Raw genomic sequence first — 13418 nt, forward strand, 5'->3', positions numbered from 1 at the left:
TAAAATAAAGAAGAAATCAAAAGAAATGTGTATGGAAATACCCGTCATTGTCCTTGATCTGGAGGGAGAAGTGGCTTTCTGGTCAAAGCTCACTGCAGCTGGCTGAGTAGCACTTGACATTTGGCCTGATTGAAACAGCCAATTCTTACAGAAAGCTACCGAGCTGGAAAATCTCTCACAGATTCTTGCCTGCTCATCTAGCTCCTTCCCTCCCATTCAGCATCTCTCTGCAGCTATCTACCTTCCTCCCTGTTTCTTGTTCCTTTTCTCTCTTTATCTTGAATGAGACAAGGGTTGGTGATTATCACACACCCCCACCCAACCTACTTCCTCCCTTTCCGTTTTCCCTTCTACGAATGAATAAGAAAGTAAAATCCACACGAAAGCTCCTACCCACGCTGTTTTTTTATTTGTTTTCAAAACAGGACAGACAACTGCACGATCACGGAACGAGCACGAGAAAAGACGACAGCAAAGTAAAGCTATGGGCACTCGTAAACAGGATGCCGGGGTGCGGTGGGGGGAAAAACTTGAAGGACACTGTAAGCGTGTCTTTTTTTACCTTGTCGCTGGGCACCACCTCTCAAAAAAATCACCCTCCTTGTGCTTGGCGGCGGGGAAAAAGAATTATGACTTTGTGCCAATGAGCGAAAGCGCGCACTTGCATAAATCATCCATCTTGTTTGGCGGTTAATTACTCTTGTTTACCCTCCGAGTAACCTCCGGGATGGGGCGGCGCGATAGCGGGGAGCCTGGGAAGAGGAGATAGCACCAAATAGTAATCTGCTGACGCTGTTCATCAGCGGGCAATTCGCAGGAGTAAAAAGCACATAGTGTGAAGAACCTGCGTGTTAGCGAATTAGAAGAGGTTGCAAGGGGTCTGAAGACGGCAAGTCCATCAACATCCCCGAGTCTGACCGTGGGCTGCGCGCTTAAGCCGTTCTGGGGTCAGCCAGTGAAGGTGCCGCGCCGAGGCAGCGCCGGCGAAGGCCAATCAGAGAGCTCCTCTGGATGTACAGCAGGCTCTGATCGTTGCTTATTTCATTATGGGGAAAGCTACATAAATCCACAAAATGGAGAGGAAGAGGCACAGAGGGAATATTTGCATTTCTGCTCTTCTATCATCTTCCCTCAATGCACCCCCCCCCCCCAACCACCGCCACCCCTTTCAATCCCTCCCCCATTTAGTGCAGAGTGACTTTAATCATCACTTTCGCCAAAACACATTAAGCCGGTGTGTCCGGAGTTGAAGAGGAGGAGGAGAGGGGGGGGGGGGGTTGAAAAAACACAGAGTGGCGCATTAGATTTGCAATAGTGATGCATCACTCTGGCATTACTTTGGAGATTAAAGAAGGGACGTTGCATTTCAATGGAGTGGTGCTGATGGCTGCCTGATGGATGACTGTCCTCCTGAACCAAAGAGGAAACACCAGCGACCAACCAGGGATAAGTCACTCTGACCGTGGAGTTTCCTTCTATCTCTATGCCTTCTTCTTCTTCTTCTTCTAAAAAACCCTGCTTTTTTATTCATCTTTAAACCTCAAAGCCTCCCCTGCCTTTTAACCCCTCCTAAATCTGAGAGCACCTCTACATTGAAAATATTTATGCAGCTGTTTGATCATGTTCTCAAGTCAAGAACAACACCTCCTTTTGTAGGAGGAGATAATACTGTAAAAGTGGATTGCATACATTAAACTTAAGCCAACACACAACGTGACTTTGCCTGGTCTTTGTGTTACTGCATCTGTGTGAAAAGATGGATGTAAAGTGCTTGAGAGCTTAGGACAGAAAGGATGAGATTGGGAGGAGAGCATTAAAAAAACACACACACACTAACAACAAAATAAAACTGAAGGGCATGGAGGAGGGTGGGGGTTGGTGCTGGGGTTCACTTTAGCTCATCGGGGGGCAGGTTCAATATGGAGACAGAAGGCTTTATAAACAGGGCTGGAGAGAGAGAAAGACAGAGGGAGAGAGTACGTTGTTGGAGTCCCCAGGAAACAAAATGTCAATCTGTATTGTTTCAGAGAAACAGAATCACAGTCCAAGGGTACAGCCCGCCAGTGGCCTAGCCCGGCGGCTCAGCTTCCTGGTCATGCGTCTGTCCGAACCCTCGGGCCTGAGTTCACCCTGGCACCCAGCTCTGGTTGCTGTGTGCCGGTGGAGGGCAAGCGAACGCCCCTAAACTCATGCCCATCCCCATGCCCACTCCTTGTGACAGAGAGCCATCAAAGTTGAAGTCCATGCTCTCTGTGTCCATAAAGTCACTGAGCAGAATAGAGTCCACATCACAGTCCAGACTGTTAGGGACATTCTCCATCTCCAAGTTGGCGGCCATTCTACTGTGGGAGTTGTGCTGATGGCCTTGGTAACCAGTGTTCGCTGGCTGGTGGTTGTTCTGGTAGTAGCCTTGCCAGGAGTCGGTCATACCCTGATGGTGGGCTCCAGAGTAAGGCTGGTGACGGGGGTGAGGTGCGGACGCCAGACGGCAGGGGTCCTGGGGAACGTCCATGACCCCGGCAGGGTTAGGGGGCAGGGAAGGGGATGTTGGGAGGTGAGGGCGAGGCGCATAGAGGTTAGATGTCTTGAGACTGTAGGGCTGCAGGATGTCAGTGCTCACCCTTGGGGAGAGAGCCTGATGGTGAGGCCCACTGTGCATAGGGTTATGAGGGTTATGGGGGGTGTGGTTGTGCATGTGACTTTGACTGGTGCGAGGGTTGTGGTCATTTACTTTGTTGCTGTGACCGTGCTCATGACTTGGACCGTAGTCATGGGCAGGATGGGGCTTGTGGCTGTAGTCGAGGCTTGCTTGGTGTTTGTGACCCTGATTGTGGTTCTGATGGTGGGTTGTGTTCTGGTCATGGACTGTGCTGTGGCCATTGTGTAGACTTGGATTGTGAGGGTGCTCTTGGCTGTGATTGTGGTTATGATTGTGGCTGCGATTCTGATTGTGGCTGTGCTGGCTGTGAACACCATTGGTTCCCTGTGTCATTAATGTGTGTGTTTCCCTTCCCTGGCCCAGCACTGTGTCTTTGTTGCAGTAAGGAGGCCCTCCGGTGAGCAGACTCTGCAGGGCGTTGTTCTCTGAGTAGCCCCTCATTGGGCGCTGGAAGCTGACTGGCTTGTTCTCCTGGATGGTCTCCATGGGAGTGTGGTGCCGGAGCATGCCCATGGAAGGTTGTCCGTACATGGGCCCGCAATAGGAGCCCTCTGTCTTGGGCCCAGGCACATAGGGATAACCATTGCATTTGATGTGTGGTGGCTGGGGATAGCCACTCTCATCTAGACTGATGGCCCCAGTCAGGTCGGTAAGCTGAGGCAGCTCCACAGAGGGACAGTGGCCCCCGGTGCCCAAGGCGGGGGAGCGAGTGCTGGTGGGACTGGGGTACAGTCGTGGGGAAGCTGAACAAGTGAGTCCGCCTTCCTCCGGTTCATCAGCTTCGGCCTCAGCTAAGATTGGGGACAGGCAGCCACTCAGCGTGGAGGCAGAGGATGAGGTGCGGGAATGGATGTCTGTCCAAGTGTCATACTCCTCACCACTCATACCCACACCTCCTTTCCCTGCCGGACTGCCATGTTCAGGTGAGCCCTGCATCGCTGGCCCAGCCCCTTGACCTTGTCCCCGTCCAAGGCCTATGACCCCCGCTCTCTTCCGGCTGATGCGCCCCTTGGTCTTTAGGTAGCGGGTGCCATTGTCTATAGAGGTTGCACGTCGTCTGGGTCCCTTCCCCATCTTCCCTCCTTCCGGGTTAAGCATCCACCAAGAACTCTTCCCCGTTCCTTCATTTTGTACCCGGATGAAGCGACTGTGCAGAGAAAGGTTGTGTCTGATCGAGTTCTGAGGAAGAGACAGAGAGGAAAAAAAGAGATAAATATTAACATCCCAGAGAACATTTAGGGTTAAATAATCATTTCTTGAGAACACAAAGTCATTTCAAATTATGGCCAAACCATCAAGGCTGCACAGCAAGTGAGAAAAAAGATGGATAAAGAAAAAGCTGGGGCAGGGGGGGCGAGGAACCAAAGAGGGCAGGGAGAGTGAAGGACCAATCGATACTTCCCTTGACCAGCCTCTCCTCTCCGCACGCGCTCACTGAGTCATAATATGGACATCGGTGCAGCCTCCACATCAAACCATCACCAAGGTTACAGAAATGAATCACACGAGGCAACCCAATCACAGACAGCCCATATCGATTGCAGGGCCTCCAAATATGAAAGTCTGAGATCCAGCCAGAGACAGGGAGAGAGAGAGGGGGGGAGGGTTGAGGGGGGGGGTGAATTGGCAGGAGAAGATCTGGAAGAGCACCAGAATGAAAAAAAGAATACAGAGTCCTGGAGAGTGGGGATGTAAACGGTGGGGATGGTGGAACGGAAGGGACATTTTAACCTTTTTTAAAAAAAAAAAATCATGGCACAATTAACACGACAATATGTTGCGACTGAAGGAAAGGAAGTGGGTGTGGAGTACAAGTGGGTGGGTGGTGGTAGTGGAAGGGGGGTATATATAAGATAAGCCTCTTCAGACCCCTGTTTAAGTGTCTGAGTGACGGCTGTATAGTTAATCCAGCAGCATTTGAAGCCGGTGCCAACCTGGAGTGAGTTGATGAGATCTAAGCCTGCCTAAAGGAGAGCTTAGCAGGGATACACATCATCTCAGCTGGCCAAGTTAGTCTAAGTACAGCATGTTCGTCCAAATCTTTCCTGCTTGTGTCATTATTCACACTCTCTCCAGCTTTTTTCACCCTCTCTTTCTTTTTTCTTTTTTTTTCACCCTGATCTTTCGAGACTCCGAAACCTATACCCCTTGCATGCAATCACACTTTTTTTTCTCCCCCCACCTACCTCCTCTCTAGAGATATCTATCTATTTCTGCCTTGTTTATTACCTGCACATAGCTCACAATCTCTGTCTCCTGATATCTGGAGCCATTCTCTATCTTCATTCACTCCCCGCCTCCTGTCCAATTTTCCTGCTCTCAGCCCCATTCATCTCCCTCTCTCTGCGTCCCAGCCTCTCTTGATCACGACATTGCTCATTCTCTCCCTAGTTCCACATCCATCCTGTCATCACCCTTTACCCCAACTTACACCATCTTTTTTTTATTCATCCATGCATTTATTCAATCATTCATTCATTCAAGGTAAGCATATTCTGGGAAGCCAAAGTACATCTCAACTGGGCAGCTAAAAAAGGTGAAAGGCTCTTTTGTTGCAGCAAAAATGTTTACAGGAGGAATTCAGCTTTAAGTGGGCTTCAAATCAGTCATGTATCCTAAAAGCCCCCCCTCCCCTCCCCTACATACACCCATCCCTGCAGTGTGACTCCTAACAGGTAATTTCGTCCCATCCTCCACTCAAATCACGCTGCTTTGACTCTTCACAGACATGGAAATTGGATAGAAGAGATGCATTTATGTTTTTCCCCCCCTCTGCTGTCCTCTCCAAAACACCAGGTCGACAAAATTGCGTGAGCTGTGTCGGAGCAGACTTAATCAAAGCCCAACTGAACGATGACGCCACGCGAAAAGAAGGCCGCCGACGGAGGCGACCGGCGTCAGGTGATCTGAGCGCGGCACCTTGACAGGTTCCCTCTGCAAAACATGACGGCTCCGGCTGAGCATAACCATGGCAACAGAGTAAACCATAAAGAGGAAGGGAGAGAGAGGAGGTGACGGTGGGGTGGAGAAGGGGGCGGCGGCTGTGGTGGTGGTGTTGGAGGGGAGGCAGCTGATGCTGTTTGATGCTGCAGGCAACTCCAAACAGCCTTTTATCTGAGTCTGTCAGATTCTTGCTTCCAATTCACCAGGGAGGCTCAATCACCAGCAGTCCCAACGCCTCACTACCTGTACCAAGCTGTGATTAGCAGTTTGTGTGTGTGGGTGTGTGGGTGTGTGTGTGAGAGAGAGAGTGAGCGAGAGAGGTGGGGTGGGATTTGGGGGTGTGATTGAGGGGTGGGGTAGGAGTGGAGTGGGGCAGCTTTCTATACAACTACAGGAGCAACAATTATAGCACAACTGCTGTTCCTTCACCTGCTGATATATCATACAGCGCTATAATGTGGCAGCTCTGCGCCCTGCATTGTCTTCCGTATGTACAATTAAAAGTGGCACTCTTCACAGGCAGGGACTGACATATCTGCACTGAAACTGCTAATTGTGAAAACTCTCCATTCAGGGCAATTGTGTTTGATTGTCAGCACACAGGAGAGCATTAACGATCCAATGAATCACCAGCAAAGTAACTACAGTAAAATAAACCTATCAGACGCCACTTTAAAACTTTACTTGTGTTTTTAATTGAGAAAACTGATTTGTCAATTTAAAGTGTGGAATCATCCAGTTTGCAATTCATCAATTAAACTAAATATGAAGATAAATCATTCTTTCACTGTTAACATGCAGTCATTTATATTTTTATCGCAGTGAATAGAAGTGCTCGGTGAACGGATGCTAATGTTAGCCAGCATCTGTTTATACAACTAGACATCTAATCATGTCAGTCTATAACACTTTAAACAATGTAGAACTCATTCTGGACATAAGTATGTGGACACCATCCCTATCCATCCCATTAAAGTCTAATGAGGGATGATGATGTCATGACAGACAAGGTTATTCACACCAAACTGACAAACATCCAATGTTCTCATCTAAATCCTCATTACATGCTCTAAAGTAGCAACAATTGGTCAATGAATGGAAGTTTGGAACTATTAGCAATTTCAGGGCATTTCTTTCCACTGGTTTGTACATCAAATGCAGAATACATTAATTGATTAATTATAATTATAGAATCAATCATCAGCTGCAGGTTTAACAGACTGCAGCATTAATATTTCCACCTTTATGAGTAAAAGCAGACCAGCAATATGTAAAAGCTGCACATGGTGTCCTTCTGATCCTTTTGTGTGTCTGTTCAGTCTTTTGATTTGTGGTGCATTCAAAAGCTTGAAACTCTGTGGGACATTATAGGGGGATTGAACCATCCACCATCATAACTTTGTTAAACTACAGTGGTCCAGAGAGCTCAAATGCTAAGAAAAGCAGAAATAGGAAAATGAAACAAATATTTGCAACACAACAGAGATTCCACTGTCCCATCCACATTAAAAAGGTGATAGACCTGGCTGTTACACATTAACAAGTAGCATAACTCTAATGAATACTATGCAAACTTAAATAACTTCAATATGTGCCCCTGATCCTTTAAGGGCCATAAATACATTTCTATAGTGTTGTCGGTGTTTTCATTGCATGTTTTGTCAAGTTGCATTAAAAACAAAAGACAAACAAAAGACTTTCAAAATAAAAAAAGACAGAGAAAAGATTTTTTTTAAATGTCAATTTAAACTACAACTGTAGAATTTCTACTATTTTCCAGTACACCTTGATTTTTTCCCAGGAAATTATACACCTTTTCCCCTTATTTCCCAGGACTGGGAAACTGGTCTAAAAAAATCCTGGTAAAATAATGTTAACTTCATTTTATGACTGAATGCATCACTAAAGACAAAATCACTTCAGAGAATTAGATTTTTGCATAAAACCTAGTTGCACTTCACCATCACAGAGGTAGTGAGTCTGGAGGTTACAATGACAATCAAAGGCCATGTAGCAGAGATGATTAGCCCACTGTCAGCCACAGAGGAGGAGCTGATCAGTGAAATTCTCGTAGCGTGGAATGAAACTAGCTGCCCTTCGCAGCCTCAGAGTACATATTAACTTGTCAATAAGAGGGATTCTGAAGTGGAGGAGCCAGCTCCCTCTGCACCCAGCCTTTGCCTTTCTGCTAATGCAGGAGGAGATGGACTGTGCGCAGGGGAGGGAGCGATGACTGAACCCTTTTCCTCTACGGGGAATCCACCGCACTGTATCCAGCTCTGACTACTGTATATTATAGTGGCCGGCTTTGACCCTGACACACTGCATGCTTTCACTGAGTCAGGGGATCGTCAGTCCAGTGGTTCGCTAATGGCCCATGGACACACAGATCTGTCTGCACACAGAATTCTAACGCTTGTCCCCTTCTTTTTTTCCCCCCACGATGCCACACACCAGGCAACAATACAACAATACGTGACTGGGTCTGATCACAACCCCGGTAGGTCTTTTGGAGAAAACACAAAAGAGTGCACAGGACTAAGAGGACAACAATTAGGGGACCTACAAGTGATGGATTTGAGGAAGAATGATCAAAAGTCAAAACAACTTTGAGGGCATTTTCAAAAAACTGAATTTCCCATAACATCAGCCCTATCCTTTACTACACCCTGAACAGTTAACTTTTCAAAACTTATTCCTGTGCTACAAAACATGAAACACACTTCGACATCCTTTGTTTCAGATGTGATGAAACCACTGCAGTCATTGTTTCCACCTGCACACACCATCCTCACAATGCTTGTGAACATTGTGTGTCCATATCCTTCGTTTCATAACAGCAATAACAGAGCAATGGCTAATTTTCTTGATTATTATTATTTTCAACCCCCATGTCATGTTTTTTTTATTCTGGGTAACCTAGCTAATTACATCTATTGCAAATTATCCGGATTGTGTTGCATAGCAACGAGAATGATGTAACCCTTTGCACCCTTTTTTTTCCGCTCTTGCTGTCTCTCTGTAACAAGCAATCCTTTCAATGGAGCTCTATGTCTGAGCACAGAAACGTTTAATAATTCCACACAACAGATTGTTAAAAAATATGGCAGAGTCCAGACAGAGCTTGTTATTCTTATAATGGCCAGGATTACAGAACAACCCACTGTATGCAAAAAGGCCCAGGGGGGCTTCACCTGCAAAACATCCCAGGAACAGACAACCAGACTAATATAATTGGCCACAAAAAGACACAAAATGACGCAATAAATCTGTAAGATACACATCAGTTGAGCTAAGAGGGGGGGGTTACATGTCTGTGGCCTGTTGTTTCATAATCTGTCCATGATTATGATGATTACTATCTTCAGTGTATTGTTGTATATTGTTTTTATGCCTTTCCTTGTTTTTCATTTACATTTATTTGGCTCTTGTGTGATGTGCTATAAAAGTTGATCTCACATTCTACCTTGGAGGTTCAGACTTCTAGACTTCCAGAGCACATATAATCAAAATCATGTAATAATTACAGTATTATCACACTTTTCCTGATTGCTAGCATCACTGCGTGTACAAGTGTCCATGTACAAGTGTGAAAAACTGCAGTTGCTCCCATGGTTTCTAGAAGGTGGCTCAGAAAATGTGAAAATACCCAAGTTTACAACAGAAGTAAACATGTTTACAGCCTGGTACAAAAACTACATGAGGTGAATGTTTACATAACTCACTCATTATATTAATACCTTTAATTTTGCATAATTATGGGCATGCTTACTTTGAGTTGGTCTTGCCCGTAGTTATATACAGTTTATGTTTGATATGTGTGTACATGGATAATCAAAGGAGTCTGCATCTGTTGCAAATACAATCTTTGATCATTTAATCAATACATATCTTTATCAATGGGGATGTTTTATCACGGTAAATAAAGCCAATCCATGGATTTTAGATGCACATCTATACAAAGTGTTACGGTATTTTTGTCAAAAAGTGCCAAAAAGGGCAAAGAAAGGTTCAGAATTTCAAAAAAAAAAACTTCACACAATGTATGAAATCCAGTTCCTTAATATTATGAACCGATAACTGAGAATTTAGCTCAAATGCTGAATTTCATAAGTTCAATATTTCATCAGCAACTCTACTTTTTGGACCTATAGGCATTTTTAAATCCTGGCTACAGCCATGGCTACACATGTAAACAAATAGCACCATATACAGTTCACAACTTGTTCACCTCAATAATGTCCACGCGCACACACAGACTCACACGTACCCACCCACTCTCCACCACCCACCCCCCACCCCCCTCACACCAAACTGGCAATCATACTTAATCCCTCTCCAGCCTGAGTAATCCCCTACAATCCAAGGCTAATCCTGGTTAATTCTGGGCACTCCTCAGCTGGGTTTCAACCTGAAACCGCAGAGACAGGGTGGGGATTGGTCGGATCATGGCGATTGAGGGTGGGCGCGACGTTGATAGACATAATTGGTCGGGCGGTCATTGGGAGCCAAGAAAAACAAGCACAGGTTTTTTATTTTCGCACGGGGTCTTCTAAATACGACTGGATTGACCCCCCCGTGCTATTTGTCACATCCGGGTCTTATACTACAAGAGTAGAAAACATGTTTTTCCACCAGTGTGTTAGCTGGTTCTTTTTTTTTAAGGAAATAAACAAGGAGCAGGATATACAGTATGAGCCCTTCCCTCTGCTGAAAAACGGCTTCTGAGAAGTCATTAGCCTCTATTCAATCAGCTCTACCTAGCGAAGCTCCTGGCTCAATTCTTCTTAGTGGCTATTGATCCTGATTCCAAAATGAAGCACTTAAGACGCCTTGATCAAGCCGGTCCTTAATCTAGCATTAAGGAGATTGAGACCTTTTCACCCCCCCCCCCCCCCCCCCCGTCTCAGACAGACTTATTACTTTGGCACGGGTGGTATGACGGTGGCAATCACTTCACTATCACAGCCTCCGAGTTTGGGTTTTATAGTCTGCTTAAGCCTCTCTTTGGTGCCAGAGCAGGCGGCAAGAGCACTTTTACTCTCTGCCATTTTGAAAAAAAGCTGTCAATATACACAAAGCCGGGAGTGTTAATGAAGCAATATGTCAGTGACAGAGGATGGATGGGGATGCTTTGTTAAAAACAAGGAGGGCCTCTTGTGTTCGCGAGCGCCTCCACCACCGCGCTGCATTTCGATCGGATTGTGCGCGAACCGGTAAACTCATGAGAGCAGAGGCAAAAAAAGGATTTACCTTCTGCTGGCGGCGGCGAGACAGGGAGAACGGGGTGGGGGGGGGGGGTTGTTAGGGATAACGGGTCGGACGTTTTTATAGGCTGCTTTTACCTCTCTGTCCTCCTTTAGAGGAACATCATCTAGAGGATTTTATGGTGCTTCACATTTTAAGGAGCCCACCTTTAGATTTATGACGCATTACAATACACATTCAAGAGAACTGTTGCATTCGAACAGTCCCACCTGCTGTCTCATTAGACGTGGTCCGGCACAAACCTAACCCGAACATCATGGGGATTGTTCTCTACGCCAGGCCTTGTTGGGAAGAGTTTTTTTTTCTCCCCCCTTTTTTGCTCAAGCATTATTTATTAATCCATTTCACACAGCCAGGAGTCATTATGCACGGTCCTGTCAATGGGTATCTCTCTATGCCGTGCATTTATTTGATAATAAGCGGGAGTGGGGGGAGAAGATAAAAGCGCTGACTGCGTTTATTGTGGAGCGTTTTCTGCAGGCGGGGAGACTTAAATGAGAGCAGCCAGGCTCTGTGTGGGAATGGGTCTCGTCTGCTAAGCCTGTCTGGAGGCAATCGATGGAAATTAGTCAACGCTAAAGATTCACTTCCTGTGACTGATGTCACGGGCAGCGCTTGTCTCTTTGAAGGGAAATAAAGAAGTGGGAGGCTGAGGGATTAATGAGGTTGGAAGAAGGTGTGAGCATGTGGAGTTTTTTTCGGTGGGGGTAAACTGAGAGAAAGAGAAAAAAGATTCCGTGAGTGGATTGCTGGGAAATAATAGATCAGGAATGTAGCTTGAAGCATTTAAGGGACACAATAAACTTATAGTCTGGTCATTTAGACTATAAAGATGTGCTGCTGTGAGTGTTGAACGCTGCAAAGGATAATAATACTGAATGTAAAGAATCTCTAAAGTAGCAGCTAGAATACTTTGAAGATGACTCTAAAGCTTCTTTGTAACTAGAAAACAACAGGAAGCCTCCCTGTGCTGAAGATGAATAACAGCGTTTATAGTACTAGCAGCACTGTCAGCTGTACACTTGCTGCATCTGTGACAATTGGATCAGAGTTAGTGTCTCCAACAGTTGTACCGAAAGGTGCACCAGTTAGCTTCCCCTCAAAGTACAGCCGAGGGAACCGGAGCCAGCCCTCAGGCGACAGAAGGCCTTTCACTCCCCCCCATACTCCCTGCGGAGCTCCACAAGCTCTGGAGGGATGGTGAAGATGGGCGGGGTGTGTGTAAGGGGGGGTGTACAGACAGGGAAAAGAGGATGGAGAGTGTGTAGAGGCGTTGTCTGTGGCTAACCTGAGAAAAAGGTAAAGAGAGCCTGAGGGGGCCGGGGGTGGACAGCAAGCCCAATTCCCAGCGAAGAGGCCTCTAATTGGAGCTGCTGGCCTGCCGAGACAGCTCTCTCTCCCTCTGCGGATAGACATAAGGAGCCGAGCGAAGGCGGAGAGCCCGGGGGCGGGAGGAGAGGGCAAGATAAAAATAGAGCCGGCAGATTAACGAGCATCTGAAAGCGGGGCAGGGGATCGGAAAATCCTCCCCTGCGTGCCAAAGATGCCCGGTCCACACAGGCCACAGCCAGCTCTATAAAAGACTGATGGACCCAGAGAGATGAGTGGTGCTTCCTTCCTGTTGGCTTTCCTTACATCACAAACACCAGGGGGCGGGGAAGGAAATCCACTCTATCCTGCTCCAGGACAGTGCTAAAATTTTAATGACATAGTAGTAGTAGTATAGTCTATAAGGGTAAAAATAGTTTCTCTTCTGCTTTACAGCTATTTTTACTTTTGGGGGAATTGTTTGTTTCTACTTATCTGCTTGGTGTTTCCTATCATTTTGATATTTGATATTTGCTGTGATTAGCTTTGTCTCTGTCAAAGTTCTAAAAGTTAGCAAACAAGCAAAACTAAATGTGGATAAATAAAGTAATGCATTTTTAGTTTTTTTAATTTTTACTATAATGCGTGCAATTCCATTATATAACTTATAATCAAGGCTGTGGGAAGTAGAAGTAGGGGTGCTGAGGGTGCTGCAGCCCCCACCCTAGCAGAAAGTAGCTGATCTGCTGCTGACCATCTACTTTTATACATAAAGATGTTCTTATACTTGCAATTTAAAAACTATGTATGTATGTATTTATATACATATTACATATTTCTTTCTGGTCCACAATTAGGTTTATGTTTCTTTGCCTTTGTAGTACTCCTATACTGTCATTGTAGCTCCCTGTCAGTTGAATCATGAGCTCAAACGCTCTTTATGTTCCGGCACTAATTAATGACAACATGCCGGGAGAAATAAAAAAATAAAAGCACCAAGTACAAAATAAAACATTTTCGCAATTGAACAACTCTCAGATTTCTAGGCTGTATGTAAATTGACATGTCATTTTATTAGCGTACAAATTGAGCTAAATTTATTGTTATTTTCCTGTAGTCCTGGTGTTTTGTTTCCATGGGTTTGTGTTTAGTTGTCTAGTCTTTTCTTGTGTTTCCTGTTTTACTTACTAGTCCTGTCCTCCCTGTGTATTGTCTTGTGTTTTACTTCCTGTGTTTTCCC

At 45.7% G+C, this 13418-nt stretch overlaps 1 protein-coding gene across 1 annotated transcript in view; it reads right to left on the minus strand.

The window, feature by feature from the left end:
• Nucleotides 1-460: 460 nt before the first annotated feature.
• foxo6b (forkhead box O6 b) overlaps nucleotides 461-13418 on the minus strand; it is a 41414-nt gene continuing 28456 nt past the window's right edge. Inside the window, exon 2 of the mRNA XM_028399107.1 lies at nucleotides 461-3838. Coding sequence (XP_028254908.1) covers nucleotides 2126-3838 — 1713 coding nt within the window. The 3' untranslated portion in view covers nucleotides 461-2125. The remainder of the gene's footprint in view (nucleotides 3839-13418) is intronic.

This window comes from Parambassis ranga, chromosome 2, assembly GCF_900634625.1.
Source record: "Parambassis ranga chromosome 2, fParRan2.1, whole genome shotgun sequence".
Taxonomy (NCBI): domain Eukaryota; kingdom Metazoa; phylum Chordata; class Actinopteri; family Ambassidae; genus Parambassis; species Parambassis ranga.